This window comes from Pan troglodytes, chromosome 2 (genome assembly GCF_028858775.2).
Source record: "Pan troglodytes isolate AG18354 chromosome 2, NHGRI_mPanTro3-v2.0_pri, whole genome shotgun sequence".
NCBI classification, from domain to species: domain Eukaryota; kingdom Metazoa; phylum Chordata; class Mammalia; order Primates; family Hominidae; genus Pan; species Pan troglodytes.
The window spans coordinates 144,486,920-144,506,408 of record NC_086015.1 but is presented as its reverse complement, the minus strand read 5'-3'; the positions used below and the strand labels follow the sequence as shown (position 1 = coordinate 144,506,408).

The 19,489-nt window shown below is 44.2% G+C and overlaps 1 protein-coding gene across 23 annotated transcripts in view; it reads right to left on the bottom strand.

Annotated features, from left to right (window-relative positions):
* Window positions 1–1,776: 1,776 nt before the first annotated feature.
* The window catches only part of PXYLP1 (2-phosphoxylose phosphatase 1), a 62,897-nt gene continuing 45,184 nt past the window's right edge, over window positions 1,777–19,489 (bottom strand). For all 23 annotated transcript variants that reach the window (XM_001160134.7, XM_063806271.1, XM_054682270.2 and 20 more), the window contains 4 exons: window positions 17,903–18,061; window positions 16,899–17,025; window positions 8,961–9,100; window positions 1,777–4,142 (listed from right to left, as the gene is read on the bottom strand). In XM_001160134.7, coding sequence (XP_001160134.3) covers window positions 3,205–4,142; window positions 8,961–9,100; window positions 16,899–17,025; window positions 17,903–18,061 — 1,364 coding nt within the window. In that variant the 3' untranslated portion in view covers window positions 1,777–3,204. The remainder of the gene's footprint in view (window positions 4,143–8,960; window positions 9,101–16,898; window positions 17,026–17,902; window positions 18,062–19,489) is intronic.

Sequence of the window (19,489 nt, the reverse complement as noted above, 5' to 3'; positions counted from 1 at the left end):
ACTCAAACAAATGTACAAGAAACAACCCCATCAACAAGTGGGCGAAGGATATGAACAGATGCTTCTCAAAAGAAGACATTATGCAGCCAACAGACACATGAAAAAATGCTCATCATCACTGGCCATCAGAGAAATGCAAATCAAAACCACAACGAGATACCATCTCACACCAGTTAGAATGGCGATCATTAAAAAGCCAGGAAACAACAGGTGCTGGAGAGGATGTGGAGAAACAGGAACACTTTTACACTGTTGGTGGGACTGTAAACTAGTTCAACCATTGTGGAAGACAGTGTGGCGATTCCTCAAGGATCTAGAACTAGAAGTAGCATTTGACCCAGCCATCCCATTACTGGGTATATACCCAAAAGATTATAAATCATGCTGCTATAAAGACACATGCACACGTATGTTTATTGCGGCACTATTCACAATAGCAAAGACTTGGAACCAACCCAGATGTCCATCAATGATAGACTGGATTAAGAAAATGTGGCACATATACACCATGGAATACCATGCAGCCATAAAAAATGATGAGTCCATGTCCTTTGTAGGGACATGGATGAAACTGGAAACCATCATTCTCAGCAAACTACCGCAAGGACAAAAAACCAAACACCACGTGTTCTCACTCATAGGTGGGAACTGAACAATGAGAACACTTGGACACAGGAAGGGGAACATCACACACTGAGGCCTGTGGTGGAGTGGGGGGCTGGGGGAGGGATAGCATTGGGAGATATACCTAATGTAAATGACGAGTTAATGGGTGCAGCACACCAACATGGCACATGTATACATATGTAACAAAGCTGCACGTTGTGAACATGTACCCTAGAACTTAAAATATAATAAAAAAAGAAAAATAAATAAATAATTACATTGTAAAAAAAGAAGAGAAATACTTCTAAGACATACTATTAAAAGACACAAGCTATTAAAAGTATTTTTAAAGGAAAAATATTTTTAAGGGAAGCAAGTCACAGAACTATATATATATACACACACATATTATATATATTTACATATATATAAAATGATCTAGTTCCTATTAAAAACTACATATATTTCTGAATCTACATGGAACTTTTCCAGAAGAATGTCAGACAGCTCACAACATTACCTCTGGAGGTGGGATTAGATGAGAACATCACTTCTGAAGCTGTTTTTCAGTATTGGTTATTTTCTAGTGGGCATGTATTAATCATAAAAACAAGGAAGCTAAATTATGCATGTATACACCCAGGCCTGTCATGAGTTAAGTCATTAGACCACTGCCCAGAAACCAAGGACTATGACTGTGTCCACTGATCTCATCTCTGTGCTTAGTGTTTGTTATGGAATGAAGTGTCTCGGAACTTGATAGTGAGGAAGATATTTTGATGCTGTGCATACCAGTGTCTTAGAAGACAAAACTGTTATCTACACTTTTGGTGTTGACTCTTAGCCACAATATTTACTTTTACCAACAGATACTATCAATTGATTTTTAAAAAAATCTTCCGAGTCACTTTTATTTTTAAGTCTTCAAGCTGTGTTTAGCAGTTCTAATTCAGATATATTGTGAGTGGGAAGGAAAGAAAACACATTTAGTCTTTGAATACTTGAGAGATAACACAACTTTCAGCAGTAAGTAAGGCAGTTAAAATAAAATTTTAAAATACTGGTTCTCTGCATGACATTTGAATGAAGGGGGAAAAATAAAATACTGGCTCTCACTTGAAAATAACTCGAGTGACTTATAGGTACAAACCATTAGTTGTATAGTATAGGTATTCTTCAAAAATTTATTTATAGAAACAGACATATTCAAATGCAACACTGGACAAAAACAAAGAGAAAAAGTTGGAATGCCGATGACAACAGAGAATCTCACTTTCACTTTCCATTTCTCTGAATTAGCACCATTAGTTCAGAAATCACAGATGTAATTATAATTGCTTCTAATATATAAAACACCTTATAAAGATCTGTAAACTATCTAATAGCAAAGTTCTTCCAAAAACGCATTTAAAAATCCATCAGAATTTACCATTTGAAACTGATGAAAATGGTTTAAAAATGAATCCAGTTCTACGGCTTGTCAAAGGGAATGAGCCATAATTAGTTTTATTGGAAGAAAGTGCCTGAATTCATCTTCTAGCCTCCTTCTAACCACCAAGCAGGTACAGTAAATTGAATATTACTACAGGAATAAGAGTCATCTAAAACTGGTCTTAGAAAATATTTTCCTAAACTATAAAAATACTAAATGGCATACAAAAATTTCAGCATATACAGCAAATAGACTACAGCAGACAAATATTTAGAACATACTTAAAACTATCTTGTACCACAATCATCATAAACATCAAGTATTCTTCTAATCAGTTTTCTATGATTCATTCTAATTCAATGTTTATTTACCCTCAAGTTTTGTTCTAGTGTCAGATACAGACCAAATTCTGTGTTTCTAGCAGAAGTTACTGGAGGAACCATTGAATAATTCTTGGTATTCAACTTGTTCTCAAAGTGCTGGAAGTGCAATTGTAGTATAGCCTATTTTTTAGATGAGGGGTCAGCAAACTACAGCCCAGGGGCCAAATCTGGTCACCATCTGTTTTGTCCGGCCTGCGAACCCAGCTACACATATTCCTTTACGTACTGTCTGTGGTTGCTTTCCTGCTTCAGAAACAGAGTTGAGTAGTTATGACAGAGACTGTATGTGGCCTTTTGGTCCACACAGTCTGAAATATTTACAATCTGGCCCTTTACAGAAAAAGTTTGCCAACCTTTATTTTAGATAAATCACTTCAAGAAATTCTTAACAAGGACAAGGTAAAAATGTCTAAGATTAAAAAAATTTTGGTTGAGGTGTGCTGGTTCCATCACATAGTAACATGGGGCAGGCCAGAAGAGTGCAAACTTGGATTGGCAACTTCAGGTCTTGAACTATATTATTCTGGCATTCTAAGCGAAGTCTGGCTATGATAAAGTACCTTCTATTCCTCTGTGAACTGGCCATTTTGTACCAAGCAATTCACGTACCACATTGCAGCAATGTGCTTACTGTTCAACCCCAACCATCTGTGGTTCCCACAAACAATATTTAGCCTTTAAAAAGCAATAATCTTCTACCCTTAGTAACAGACAAAACTAGAAGTGGACCTTTCCCTATGCTCTGTATTGGCATGGATTCTATACTGCTGTACTGCATACCTTTTAGAATTCTTCCCTGTGACATGCATCATAATAATTTGTACCACTGCCACCCAGGGCTACAAACATGTCCCTTTTGACAAAGCGGACCAAGTTTTCAAGCGGGCACATGGGCTTGGGAGAACGCTTGTGGTGGTCTTGGCAGAAAGAGGTGTGGAATGTGACATCGACGCCATTGTAAAGAATCCGGACGGAATGTTCACTGGGCTTTTCTCTGTCTTGCCAAAGCTCAAAGATCAACCTGGCTGCAAACCTTGGGAACCTGGCTTCTGAAAGGCCCAAGGCACTGAGAACTGGTGACAGAGTGACATCATGAGCAGAGTAGAGGGCAAAGAGCTCTTCTTTCCTGCCCTCGGTGGCACGCTGCATCCGGCCGATGGTTTGGTTCAGGATGGGGTGGGCACCCAGGACAGAATACCCGAGGTACAATTTCTTCTCCCGTCTTTCCCTTTCATCCTCGATCTGATGGGTCTTAATTACCTTGAAGTGCTCCATGTCAACACAGCCATTTCTGGTACAGGGAAAGCTGACATTGTGGCAGAAGTGGCAGAGCATGGAGTCTATGGGGTTGGCAGCTCTAAGCTGCTTGGTGGGGACATCCACGATCTTGGCCATCTCCCCGTAGGTCTTCTCCAGCTGGCTGTTTTTCAAACGTAGGAGGTACTGACGACGCTGCTCCTTTTCCAGATACTGGTTTCTTACCGGGCAATAGCAGCTTCCAGAGCAGAACAGCGCACTTGGCTGGTGCCTGAAATAAATCTTCTTCCAGTCAAAATCTGGGAGAAAGCCATAAAGCAAGGCCAGCCCACTTTGTAGGGTCCGGCTTTTCCCAGTGGTCTCTAAATAGAGCTGGTCTGCAGACCAATCATTGGGCAGGAGTTTGTGTTTCTTTAGATAGATATCCCTCAGCAGCTGACCGTTCTGCAAATGCTGCACAACTCCTGAAACACAAGCACACAAAGCTTACCTTACTTCCAGCTGAGCAAAAGAAACAGCAAGGGGAGGTGGAGTCAGCATGTGGCTCTGGAGTGTTTTAGGGCAAGAGAATGGCATCCAGCCTGCTTCCCCATGGTGTGGAAGTTACAAGCTCGAGTTCACAACAGCTTGTGAAGGGAGCCTCTTGGGGGTATTCATGAAGGATGAGCAGAGCGGGGCCCTGGCCTTGAGAACCACGGCCTTTGGACCATCTGCCTTGCACTTGGCCTCCAGACTGGCCTCTTCCCTGGGGAAAGTGTTGTGACTGGTTGGTCTCAGGGTTCGAAGTCACCCAGCCAGGGGATATCTGTAATTGCATGGGCCTAAGGAGAGGTTTTTCCCTCCTGTCCAGCATTCCTCAGTGTGCAGCGAGTGCTCAGTGAAACCGCTCAGGCGAAGGCTGACTGCAGATTCCCTGCTTGCTGCTGTCTCCTCACTGCTGGAGAGTCCCCTCCTTGACCCCATCCTCCCCAGCCTGCCAACCGAATGTTCTCTGATAACCTGCTGGGTATGTTCTGCCTGATCCTGGGGGCTTTACAGACTCGTCAACACACATGCATTCTCTGTATGATATGGAACAATCTCCTGATACCCAGATAGAGTACTGGAAAAAAGCCAAGTGTAGAACAGTATGTTGATTATGCTCCTTTAAAAAGAAAGAGAGGGAAAAATAAGAATATGTATTTGCAGCTGCCTGAGTTTTGCATAAAGAAACTTTGGAAAGTTGTATAAGAAACTAATCTCAATGGTTCCCTGGGGGTGACGGAGGTACAAAAATGAGGTGGATGGAACATGGGTAGAAGCAAGAATTTAAAGTTTACTTCTTAGTACTGTTTTAGTTTTGAACTATCACGCTATGATAATAAATTAACTTTTAACATTGGAAAAAGCCTTATCTTTAAGCAGAAGAAGGCAACCCAAGACAAAAACAAGCTCACTCTCATCCTGTAGTAGGAGGTAACGGGACACAATCTGTCATGGGCATGAGTTCTACACACAGGCCCTGTGACCAGTGACACCATTTATTCAGATGTCCAAACAGTATGAAAAGTCCCACTGCAAAGATGAGACAACTTCAGCTGAAAATTGTGAGACAGAGGGAAATACGTTCCCCTGGGAAAGGGAACAGCTCAGCAAAACCCACAAAGGATGTCTGGGTCCTACTGTGAATGAAGAGTATTGAGAACAGAACTCCCCCAGGAACCCAGGAACTAAAGGCTGGAACAGGATTTAGCACTTCCAAGACGCTTTGCAAAAAAACATGCAAACCGTGAGAGACAAACATTAGATTCTGTGTCTCGCCCTAGTTCACTGCGGGGCCTATTTTATTTGGTTAGGCCACATAAAGTTAGAGTGCTTACTGTGTGCCAGGCCTTTCTCATTTAATCCTCACAAAAACCCAATGAAGAAGGTATATTATTATATTTTATATTTTCCTTATTTTATAGATGAAGAAACAAAGGCCCTGAACCATTTACAGTTAAAAAGTGGCAGAGCTAAAACCCAAGACCCCATCTGGTCCTAATTTTATGCTCTTAGACCCTTACATTTTCATGCCGAAATACAAAGTTCTAGCTATTTAGGGCTTCTTATACTTGCCAAACATAGCCTGCATCTTCATGGCTTTGTTCATACCGTTCCCCTTTCTCTTCCTAGGGAAATCCTCCCAGGGCCTGGCTCCAAGCTCCAACACTACCTGCTCTGTAGTGCTTTCCTTCTTCTTCTCCCTGGTCAAGTTAATAATTCCTTCCTCTTCCCATATGCTGCTGGACCATGACAACATCAGCTGCATTTATTGGGAGCCTCTCATATGCCGGCACTGCACTAGGCACTCTACACATGCTACCTCATCAAATTCACCACCAGCCACCGGGAAGACAGGCTCCTCCCCATGCTACAGGTCTGTCTGACTCCAAGGCCTGTGTTTACTCTCTAAGGCCCTGCAGTATCTGGCATTACAGGCAGTTGTCTCCACGCACATTGTGTGCTGCAGTTGCAGCCTTCTTTAGGACAGGCAGGAGGGTCCTATTCATCCTGCTACCCTCTCACACTCAGCAGCTGCCAAAGCATCTTCAACAGGGTAGGCACTCATGAGCAATCTTACCTTACATAGTTACTGTAGGGTGCCGTAAGTGCACCAGGGACAAAAGATGATTATAACAGCCATGCATTTTTCATGATATTTAAAATAGAAATAAAAATGACCATTAAAAGAGAATGAGGAAACAGGAGCAGACAGTATTACAAAAATGATTTCTAGAGTAACACTAATTTAGAAACGATGATGATGATAGATGAATTGAGAAGAAAGATCTGAATGAATGATTAGGTGTGTGAGGGCCAACCCCCCAGCCTCTTCTCAGGTAGCAGCTCCTGGATCCAGAGACTGGCGCCCTCACTTCCTGTTCTCTGCACAGTCACCCTGACCTGTTAGCCAGGGCTGATGGATGCTAACCCCTAGGACCTCAAGGATTCTCCCTCTCTCAAGAATTTGGATTTGCAAGTTCATCTGTGTGTGTGGCTGGGACTGTAATTTTGTTGACAGACACAGCAAAAAATTAGAGAGAGAGGCAGGGACAAGACAGCTTTTTTATTCCTGGTTCCAGTCTCTAGAGGTCTGGTCACACTCTTGATCTTAGAGTCTGTGAGTCATTCCTGAATTCTTATAATAAATTTCCTTTTTTTGCTTGAGGTGTTTTCTGTTATTTTTAACCAGAGAATCTAAGCAGCAGTTCTCAGCAAGAGTGCTACTGCCTTCAGAGAGGGCTTGGGGGTGGAGTTATCACAATAGTATGGGGAAAGGCATTCCTGGCACCTAGTGGGTAGGGGCTGGGGGGCTGGTCTCCAGAAGGGACACGTGTCTCTGTCCCATACAACTTTTGAATGCAGCATGAGACATTCCAGCACGTGCAAAACATATTTGAATACTTTAGACTGTAGAATCTAATTCTGTTTTTTTTTTGTGTCTAGAACACAAAACCATTTTTGTATAATATTAATGTTCACTGAATTTTCCAGAAATACAATATAAACTAAGGAACATCTATACTTTGTTTTGATCAGAACTTCAGAAAAACCATGTCCTGACATGTGGTATTAGAGTCAACAATACAGCATCCATCAATCATCTGCATTTGTAGTTGTCAGAGTCACATTTAGGTACAAGCATTTGAAGATTTCATTCTGTTTTCTAGTGTAGCTGTTCTTAAGCATTTATACAGAGTCACATATAATTAGGTAGTAAATTAGTTTCTTTTCATTTGTTATCGCTGGGGACCCTGGTATAACTTTTAAATAATTAACTGCATAGAAAGATTACATTCATTCATTCATTCATTCATTGAGACAGGGCCTCACTCTGTCACTCAGGCTGGAGTGCAGTGGCATGATCATGGTTCACTGCAGCCTTGACCTCCCGGGCTCAAGTGGTCCTCCCGCCTCAGCCACCTGAGTAGCTGGGACTACAGGCACATGCCACCACACTTGGCTAATTTTTAAAAATTGTTTGTAGAGATGGGGTTCCACTATGTTGCTCAGACTGCTCTCGAACCCTCAGGCTCAAACGATTATCCTGCCTCAGCCTCCCAAAGTGCTGGGATTACAGGCATGAGGCACCATGCCTGGCTGGTTATATTATATTTAAATTTCTCTTCATGATAGTTGAGGGAGATTGCAAAATAGTTAATTGTGTAATCAAAGGGGGTGTTGGATCTGCTAGGATGAAAACCCTTGTTCTAAAGTAATGCATGTGGAACTAATTGCCAAAGGCTTTTGACACAACTCCTTATCCACGGCTAGTCCTCCAGAGGCTTCAGCTTGTTCCACTCTGTCTATCCAATATCATTTCCCCAATAATAATGGCAAAACCTAAGAGGGCCTACTATAGGATGGAGACCTTCCCTCCATCCCTGCTGAAGTCCTAAGATGCTGATGCAAGATGAAGACAGAACATGGCCAATGGGTCTTCCCAATTCACCCATAAAGGCTGGTGACCAGGCAAAGGTCCTCTGAGGTTCCAGATTGAAGAATCAGAAAACTGAAACCTCTTGAAGGACCACCTGTTCCTCTATTCCCAGCAAAGGTGACTCCACAGTTAACTCACCAACCTACCCTGATGGTGAACTGACTGCACATGGTCTGACTAGGGCTGCGGAGGGAAAGCTGTGCTTCTGTGAGAACTCAGCTCAGCCAAACAAACTCCACATGCAGTAGAAATGTGCCATGCATTTTCCTCCCTGAGATCTTGTACATGAAAACCTATTAGAAGTTTTGTTAGAAATATCTGAGAACATGAGATTAGTTAAATAAATGATCAATTGCCCATCCAGAGTGAAAGAATATGGCGCTATCATAAATGATGTAGTGGATAAACAGTTATTCACAGGGAAATATTACCAAAATGTGTTGTTGAGTGGAAAAGTGGGTTATGAAATAGTGTGTTTAGTAAGATGTGTGTGTGTGCATAAGCACAGGAAGAAGGGTTACTCTTAAGGGTCTATTTCTGTGGTGGAATTACGGTTGCTTAAACTTTTTCTTCTTTTTACTTGTCTTTCCTAAATTATTTTCATGAACACGTATTGTTTTTGTAAGAAGGAGAAAGGTTCTATTTAGTTTTGAGAACTCTGATGTTTATTTAGAGGCCCTGGTGACCGAGCTCCTTGCAGAGCCAGTCCTTGCTTACCCCCTCTGAGCTGCACAGCACCCCGCCCAGGAGAACTGCTCGGAAGGTATGCAAGCAGAAGAGCGGGTGGGGGAACCCCTGAGCGCATGGGGGTCACACATACCTGTCTGTGTGAGCTCTCCCATCTCACACAATGGGTGATTTGGGTAAAGAGGCAAGGAGTTCAAGGGGCTTTCGAAAGAGGCTCCGGATCCTTTTGACATGTGACTAACGAAAGCTTCCAGTTTTGGGTGATACGGTTTCCTAGAGAGATGATAGAGAGAGTTAGAGGTCAGAGTGCTCCACAAGAATCCAAACAGTTTCCAGCTTCAGCGAGCCAAATCCCACGTGTATCGCAGCCTTTTGCACCCACAGTAACAGGTACCGGCTCAATCACTTTTCAGTTCCAATTTCATTATTTCTCGACCACTGACACTGACACATGAAATCCCCTGTGAGGTCGGCCAGAGTTCCTAACCTCTGCTGAACTCAGTACTGTGGGATTCAGCTTCGCCGTCTATCTTCCGGCTCCCCAACCTGCGCTGCCTTCCGGGCTCGCTCTCCGGGAGGCCGCCAACACCCACCCAGCAGTCACGCCTAGGCTGGGCATCGTCCCACTCTCTCCATTCCCTGCCCCTGCACGTGCTGTCTGCTCCCCATGTCTTGCAGATTCTTTCTCCTGGTGCTTCTCCATCCCCTTCTCCTTCATCCTCACAGCTACTACCTAGGTTCTGGCCTCAGGCAGCTTTTGTCTGGCTGGCAATGGGCTCTTTATTGGTCTTCTTGCTGATTAAGCATGCCCCTCTAATAATCTTGCCTTCTCCACTGCCAGAAGGATTGATTTAAAAGGTAACTCTGACCAGTCACTGCCCTTCCCTATCACCACCTTCTGGAAGGGGCCACACACAGCCTGTCCCTCTATTCTGGCCTCGCCCTGGTACTCACTGGCCCTCTCTACCCTAATACTGTGCTCTGGCCACGCCAAGCCAAAGGCCTTCTTTCCTCCAACACACAACGCACCTCATTCTTCAACACTTCCACCACTTCCCACGAGCTATCCCTTCCTCCTAGAAAATCTACCCTATCCTTTATCAAGGTCACCCATAATCCTTAATTTTTCTGACCTCTGAAAAATCCCCCTTTAGGAAAACTGTTAACGAATAAGATAACCAGGATCTCTATACCTCTTTACAATCCACTCCAGGTTTTGGACATACAACCTCTCATTTAATATAGGGTAATAATAAATGTCAAAAAAAGTTTATATATGAGATCTGAGAGTATCTATATTTCTGCCACAAAGTATATGTGGTAAATCTTTCTAGTCACTAATATACAATTACCCTGAATAATGAAATGACCTATGAATATAAACATCTTTTCTTTGAATAACGAAGTAGCCTATGAATGTATATACATTTTCCAGCTGAAGAGAAGTGGACAGATAGAGTAGTTCATGCCTAAACTCTATAAGAATCAGCATGAAAAGAAGCAAAGATAAACTGTTCTAATGGCAAACCCCTGCTGTCTGAAGGCCCAGTTAACTTTGAAAGTGCTTTAAAAATGGCTGCCAAAATGGGTTTATTATCTATCAACAACATAAAGCTAAAAAAAATCCATCTTTTAAAAATACGTTTTTAAATTAGAGAATACTAATCCAGACATGTAATATAGTCTAATAAATCACCCTGGATAGCTAAAGGGAGTTATGCCTTTCCACAAAAACAGGGTACGTTATTTTGCCTGAGGCTAAAGCACATAAATGTTTGCAAACTGGGAAATAAAATGTCCAGACTGACAATGAGGCTGCCAAGAGTAATCCACATAAACAAAGGCTATCCATCAACAGGAGTCAAATGTTCTGCACCAGGCCATTATTTCAGGTTGGAGCTTTTCTTGAGGATCTGAGAAAGCTTTGCTGCCAATTTTAGAAATGGAATTTCATGACTGGAAGTGTTTGCTGAGGTGACCCAGGTTTTCAGGGCATCTGACTGCTTAATGATATCTAACTGCATTCATTCCAATGTTTTTTATTTTTGTTTTTTGTTGTTGTTGTTGTTGTGTTGTTTGTTTTTGGCATGCAAAGATGAAGATTTGTGGAAGAAAAACTTCATTTAAAGAATAGCTAACAGGCCGGGCATGGTGGCTCATGCCTGTAATCCCAGCATTTTGGGAGGCCGAGGTGGGAGGATTGCTTGGGGCCAGGAGTTTGAGACTGGCCAACATAGTGAGACCGTGTCTCTACAAAAAATACAAAAACTAGCCAGGCATGGTGGCGCAGGCCTATAGTCTCAGCCACTCAGGAGGCTAAAGCAGGAGGATCACATGAGTCCAGGAGGTCGATGCTGTAGTGAGCTGTGATTGTACTACTGTACTCTAGCCTGGGTGACAAAGAGATACCCTGTCTCAAAAAAAAAAAAAAAAAAAAAAAAGAAAAAGAAAAAGAAAAAAAACATTTGACAACAAATGGCTGTATCTTTTTAGTGGAAAGCAGACCAGGTAACTCGAGTCCTGGACCTGGATCTGACTACCCAGGCCTTGTCTGCCTGGTCCACTGCTCCATCCCTGGAGCCCAGAGGGTGCTTAGCACATAGCAGATGTTCTAAAAATATATGTGAGTGAATTCAACTGTGAAGTGTCCCATCCTTGGATGTTTCATGAAAATAGCAAGCCTTCCATAATCTGTAGAAATGAATACGATAAGTTCCCATACGGTTTGTTAAAATATTCAGATTTTGATGAAAATATAGTCGGCCCTCCATCTCTTCAGATTCTGCATTGGAAGATTCAACTGTGGATCCAAAAATACTTGGAAAAAACCCAATAAGAAATAACAATACAACAATAAAAATAATACAAATAACAACTATTTACACAGCATTTACATTGTGTTTGGCGTTATAAGTAATCCAGAGATGATGTAAAGTACATGGGAGAATGTGCGCAGGTTCTGTGTAAATACAACACCATTTTACATAAGGGACTTGAGCATCTCAGATTCTGGTATCCAAGGAGGATCCTGGAACCAATCCTCTATGGATGACTGTATTAAAACTAAAGGCTACTGTGGATGAGACTAGTGTACTAGTCGTACACTAAAATCTATTCTCTTCTTAAGAACTTGGTTAGACCCTATTTCTGAGGTCCTGAAATGAGGTAAAGCCACATTCGCCAACAGAACAGAAAGATGTATGCCACTTCTGGGTTCAGGCTTTCTGATCATGTGTATGCCCGGTTCACATTATCTTCCTTCCTTCCAGCCATTATTTAGGCATGGCAGCAACCAGGGTTCAACCATGTAGCCATCCCCAGGGGATAGTAGAAGCAACAACCTGGAAGAAACCTGGGGCCCTGAATGACCAGGTGGAGCTGACTAGCACAATCTGGAACACACATTTCAGACCTTCACATGAGGAAGAGCTAAACTTCCTTGTTATTTAAGGTAATGCATTCATGAGTCCCTGTGCTACAAAATAAACTTACAAAATAGGTGTACCCTGACTAATGCAGACATAATTATATCCATGAAAATAAATTTTTCTTTAGGAAAAACTCATATTATTGTGGGCTCATTGAAAATCTGCTTTCATAATGAAAACTGAAATAATCAAAAGTGTTACTATCTTAAGCCTTCAAGTCATTCACTTTGGAGTCCTTATCTTCACTTTTATATGCATTATTCACATCTATTTATGCCACAAAGTTTGAGCCGAACCCCAAGGCTAATCCACACACCCATGAGAACATTTATTGTTTATTTAAAATCTCAGCAATGACTGAGTTCTGCACAGAATGTTAAGGCAAGCAGAAGAGGCAGACGACCAGTGACACTGTTACCAGAAAACACAATCCAAAAGAGCATACATAGCTGGAAACTGGAATCACATTAGATTTTTAAAGTTCATGCCAATTAAAGAATTTATCATCTTACATATTAATAACATGAGATTATGAAAAGATAAGCCCAGTGTACTTTTCTTTGTTTTTAGCTTTCTGGACCTTTTGGTCTTACTTGATGTAATGCATTGCCCTGCTTTCCTTAGCTCTCATAACATTGCTCTCCTGACTTTTCCCCATTTGCAACATCCCTGGCCCCTCTTGAAATCCTTTTTCTCTCTGAGTACCACATGCTGGTGCTTCCCAGGACTCTGGTTTTGGCCCATCCCTCACTCCTCAGGTTCTGTCTGTAATACAAGCCCACAGCTTCAAATGCCATCAACATGCTGAAGATTCTCAACTAAACCTCTTTCTCCCAGCAAGCCAATGCCCCTGAGCTGCAAAATTATACAGACTAGGCCAGGCAGGGTGGCTCACACCTGTAATCCCAGCACTTTGGGAGGCTGAGGTGGGCTGATCATGAGGTCAAGAGATCAAGACCATCCTGGCCAACATGGTGAAACCCCATCTCTACTAAAAAATAAAAAATACAAAAGTACAAAAATTAGCTGGGTGTGGTGGCGCGTGCCTGTAGTCCCAGCTACTCGGGAGGCTGAGGCAGGAGAATCGCTTGAACCTGGGAGGCAGAGGTTGCAACGAGCCAAGTTCATGCCATTGCACTCCAGCCTAGTGACAGAGCGAGACTCTGTCTCAAAAAAAAAAAAAAATTATACAGCCTATTACTGACTAGAAACTGTCTCTTGAATGTTTCATGATAGCTCAAATGTAGCAACAATGCCTGTACTAACTTCCCCCCATACCTCCCTTCTGTGTTCTCTAATTCCAGGGAGGGGTACCACCACCAGCCAGACACCCAGTCAGAAACCTGGGCCCAATCGGGCCTGCCTTTCATACCCCTGTCCAACCTGCCACCAAGTCCTATTGATCCCACCTTGTAACCTTCTCTAAGACCCACTCACTCTCTCCATCTCTGCTGCCACTTTCTGAGTTTCAGCTGCCATCATTTATTCATTCAACAAACACTTAGTCACACCCCACCACTCATATGTCAGTCGCTGTCCTAAGCACTTGGAATGCAGCAGCAGTGAACAAAAACAAATAAAAATCTCTGCCCTTAGGGAGGTTATATTCTAGCCTGGGGAAGCAGACAATACACAATGAACACTGTGTGTGTGTGTGTGTTTGTCTGGGTTAGAAAGTAACAGATGCTGTGGCAAAGAGAAGAGCAGGCTAAGGGGGCTGTGGGAGACCAGGGTGGAAGGAGGAGCACCTCGTCATTTTAACTGGAGTGTTCTGAGTAGGTTTTATTGAGAAGGTGACATTTGAGCAAAGACTTAAAGGAGGTAAGAGGACTGGCCATAAAGCTTTCTGTGGGAAGAGCCTTCTAGAGACAGAAACCAGTTTGTGCAAAGGCCCTGAGGCAGCATACAGTGCCTGAATGTGGAAGGAAGAGCTAGGAGCATTGTGGCTGAAGCGCAGTGAGTGAGCACGAGGAGAGCGGAGGGCAAGGTCAGGCGGGTTAGGGGTGGAGGAAGGGCACTCAGGCCTTGTGGGGCACTTTAAGGATGTGGATTCTGATTCTGAGTGAAGTCTCTCCTCTGGATCACTACCCTAATAATAACACCACTAGCTGCCACCAGCTTCCAATCCATCTTCCACACTATGGCTGTCAGAGACCTTCATCTTTTCATCCCTTTCACTGCCCGGCTCTCTCGCTGCCTTCATGCCTGGACATACTCCCTCGCTGGGTATCGAAGCCTCAGATAACCTAGTTCCTACCCAGTTTTCCACTCCACGCTTGAGCCTGTGAAACTAACTTTCTGCTCAAGCCCGTGAAACTAACTTTGAGGGCCCCAATGTGCCAAGCTGTCCACCACCTAACACTGCATGGGTTGGTCTCACCGCCCAAGGGGCCATTCAGCACCAGCTTCTGCCTGACTTGCTCCTGCACACCTTTCTGGTCCCTTTCTCTGTGTGGCCTTCCCTGATCTGCCACCCCGTGTCCCCTCCCTGCCCCAGGTGGGGTCAGGCTGCCCCTCTTCTGGCTCATGCCCCCAAATATGGCACCCAAACTACTTCCATTTCTACTTCTTGCTCTTCTTCCATTTCTTCCTCTTCTTTCTCTAATGCTGCCACCACTGCTGCCACCTGTGCCAGCTACTATTCACTGAGGGCTGCCGTGTCCTGGGCACCAGGCCTGTCTCTGTAAATGTGCTGAGCTCCCTGAGGGCAGAGGCAGCCCCAACAAGCGGCCTTTCTTCTTCGACTCCTCAGAAGCCCACTCCCTCCATCACTGCTCCAGCCCAGCCATACCCTGGTCTTATTGTGGCTCACACCTGCCCAGTTCTTTCAGCCTCGGGCCCCCTGCACTTGCTGCTTACTCCATAGGGAACACTCTGTCCCCGGACCATCACAGGGCTGGCCCCTTCACTTCATGTAGGTGCCTGCTTGTGTACTGCCTTCTGGTACCTGGCACATGATAGAAGCATAAAACTAAAATTTGTGCAATAAATGCTGATCAAAGTGGATGTTTTCTCTTCCTTGGATGTAGAAAAGCATATTTAATTCATATTTATGAATGCAAAAAAGCATTTACTAAATATGGCATATAAATAACTAATAACCTTAATGCTGGCTAAATGTAATACTATGAGGGTTAAAATAGCACCTTCCTTATAAAGCACATGGCATTCACAAAGAGGCAGCTTCTACTACAAAGGCTTTGAGAGTCACAGGGTGTGGCATCGTGGATGGAAACCCTGGGGCAACAAACTTGTGGACCGCCAGCTAGTGCTTGGTTCAGCTCACTGCACCCTGCCTGCTGGCCACAGTATTCCGTTTCACTAGACTAGAATAATGGGCATGCTCCAGGGCACACCACCTTTTAGGAGGTCACAACATTAGTAATTTTTAAAGCTGAAGTAGCACCTGGGAAGACAGCAGGTATTGCTCGTGACCCAGATCCCACAGTCCTGGGGGAGTCAGCAGCCTAGAGAGGGTCCCCTTCACCGGGGTTCCTGCTCACTCTTACTCTTAAGTACCTGTTTATAATGATGAGTCAACTATTACTGTTTTTAAAGATTAAATTAATTAAATGAGATTAAGTAACTATGCATACTCCACCCTGTTCACACAAAGGATTTAAGTGGCTTCTAAAAATACAGAATGTTCAATAAAATAAAACTAGGCAAAGGAAAATGAGGGCAGAGGCAGCCAGGCCAACTGGTCCCTAGGAACTGAACCTCTCAAATGGGAGCGCCAAAAATGGCCCCATTAGAGGGTCCTGGCATCACCGTGACAGGGGCCCTGCAAGACGAGCTACAAAGTGTCACTTTTAAAGAACAGCCCTGGCTGTAGTGAGGTAATCCATGGCTCCAACAGGCTCGCCCTCCCCGGGCAGGCTGGCATCCCAGAAGCATTCCATCAAAATAACATCTTCCCCACTGAGCACTTCATCTCCTGACCTCATTCACTAAACTCTGCTAGAATGTTATGTGCCTCCAGACACATTTGCTGAGGTCTAGCCCAATATTTTATTGCTAACTATGCCTCTAATTTTAGAGCCATGCCATTTCCATACAATTTCCACACTCTGTTCAATTATTTGTCATCCTAAGGGCTTTCAACCAAGAACAGGCTGCCTCTACTCCAGTGAAAAATTAGAAGGGTGAAATAATTCTTACATTTATATGGCTCTGCAATTGCTAACGTGCATATTTGTCTGTGTCATCTCACTTACTCCTTGCCCCAACTTTGCATGGGGAGCCTTGTGATCCCCGTTTCAGAGGTAGGAGGCTGAGGCTCAGAGGACACTAAGGGGCTTGCCCGCTGCTCTGAATGGAGCAGGTGAGCTGGGGCGGGGGACTCTTAACTCAGTGCTCACTGTACTGTGTCCCAACTGTTTATTAAAGTGAAAAACATCAGGGTGGGAGGGTGAGCCTCAGACTGGCCTGGGCTCAGTATATCTGCTATGTTGCTTCAGACAGGTGTCCTCGCCTCTGTGGGCCTCCGTCTTTTCAACTGTATAATGGCACTCACATGTAGGACTGCTCTGAGCTCAGGCTCCTGCAAACAGTATGGTTCACCAAGTGTAGGTCCTGTCATTCTCTATCCTACAGGATATAACAGATACTTGAAAATGACTTTTAGAAAAAGTGCAATTTACCTGTTAGCCACCAGAGTGCAGTCAATTTCTGGTCGCTTTGTTTTGGGAATGACATACAGTGGGTACCTGTCTCCGTGGCGAATGAACACATGCACTGAGACCAGCTTAAAATGATGCGGGGCATGACCTGCGCGAGAGAAGCACATTGTCTGGTTATCACTCAATAGGTGTCAATCCTTTTAGAAGGGGGCCAAGGGGATGACCTGGCCACATTCGTGCTGGGAATCTGAGCCGGAGGCAGCAGGGGCCACCGTGGGTTTGCAGAGCCACCACAGTGAAGGGGCCCTGGCTGCCATTCTGGATGGGGGCCACTGAATAGTCTTACAAGGCGGGACAGAGGAACATGAGTAGGCTGATTATGTCCCAGACCTCCTGGAAACAACGGGAGGCTGGTGAAATGCAGGCATGACTACTAATGTGGACTCACTCACATGCACAGACCAGGGAGAGAGCCACGGAAACACTAGAAACAATGATTTCTGCTTTAAATCTTTCATGAGACCAGAGAAGGCATAAAGAGATCAATAAGGATTCAACACTATGCTCTGATACACTTTTACAAAAGCAAAACTTGTAGAAATTGCCTCACTTCTATGGCAAGACGCCAGCAGGACATCCTGTGGACATCCTGAGTCCCAAGAGGCTACCCTGAAAAGCAGAGTGTCTCAACGTGCTGCACTAGTGCCTGCCAAGGCCACCTTTCTACCTTGCTGCTGTCTCACTAAAGATCATGATGATGGCAAACATTCGTGGTGGGTTGATCGTGAGCCACGTGGTATGTTCAGAGCAGTTACTGAAACCTCCCCAGTCCCAGGCATAAGTCCTGTGAGTTACTCCCATTTTATAGAGGAGAATGCAAGGACCCAGGAACTCATTCAAGGGCACAGCCTGGTGGCAACTGCAGGACTTGGGTCCTGGCCATCTTGCTCCTTACTGCTGTGCAATGCTGCTGGAATAACTAGTCCCCAAAGGGGTATCTGTCCTGGTGGCACAGTCAGGCCTACCTTCCATGCTGCGCTCGGCCACGCTGGGGATGTTGCAGTACAAAAGAGCTTCATAAACGGGGTCTGTCACAGGGGGCTCCGTCACAGGGTCGGGCATGATTCTCTTTCGACTCTTGCTACTCATTCCATTCTTAGGTGTCGACACCGGGATCAGGTGGACTGAAACGAAGCAAGGCAGGTTGTGACGCACAGTTCCTGGGGCGCCAGGCCAGCTGCAAGGCCCAGCGCAGGGCTGGATTTCACTTTGAGGAGCTATTCTTACACTGAGAATCAGGGTGCACTTCAGTGGAGCAGAAGTCAGCTTCCCATTCGAGAAGGGCTTCTGAGCCCCACTGTGTCCTGCCCCTTCCTCACTACCTGCCACTACCCTCTCCTTACCATCTATTCAACACCAGGGGGGCCTCCCAAGCAAAGGGGCCTCTCTCAGGGCAGTTGGAGGAAGAACTCACACACTAACTTCTTAGGACCTGATTACCTCTTCCTAATGCCCTTTAATTCCAGTAACAAGAAGAAGGAGGAAAACCATCATTCCTCATTGAAGACCTGCTAGGTGCCAGATGTGGGTGTCTGACATATCCCATTTATCATCATCTGCTTTATGCTTTGTGGGCCTTCAGAGTCGCTCATCTAACCCATGAGAGCACTTTACAGAAGAAAGCCAAGGACCAAGGCATGTGTGGTGGGTGAAAGCCTGTCTCACGCTTACTCCTTGACTTCAGGCCAGCTTCCCTGCTACTGTCTTCAGGGTGGCATGTGTGGGTCTTGCAATCTGTGTGCTTGTCCATCTACTACCCTCATTCCATTAGTGAGCTGACCCTTCACCACCACGTGTGGTCAGGCTGGACTGTCAATCACAGTGTCCCCACCCCCTGGCAGGGGTGGACATGTGACCAGAGTCAATAAGGGTAGTAATGGGGCAACTGGACTCCCTTTCCTCGAGACGGGTGATATACAGACTCTAGAAGAGGTGCTCTTTTTCTTTCGGATGCTAATCTGTAAGAATGGAAATGTGGGGCTGCCCAGCCATCTATCCCTCATGAACAGCTTCTGTCTCAGTGGTCCCTAATCTCTCCGTGCCTAGGGAATGTCTTTGTAGCATCATAGATCCTCTAGAACTCCCAACACAGTAATACTCATACTTTCAGCATCCGCCCTTTGAGGGAAACACAGGAAAATAAGTGTGCTCATAGATCTTTTTAACTTCTAAAAGATTTATTAATCACCATAATATCTACACATGCGCACGAACAATAGCTAAAACAGGGACCAACCACCAGCCTAAATCAATGTAAATTCCCTAATTACTTCTACAAATTCTTCTACATAAATATTTAAAACTTCCCTTTGGCAAACAGATGCCATAAACAAAGATAAAAGGCAACACACTGAGAGAAAAATATTTGCAACTAACCTAACAGACAAATGATTAATATCCAAAGTCCGTAAGAGCCCCTATACCTGAAAAATCATTAAAGGATATGAACAGGCTAATCGCAGAAAAATAAATACCAATGGCCAATAAACACATGAAGAGATGCTTAAGTTTATTCATAATTAGATACAGATAAAACAACAGTGTGATACTGT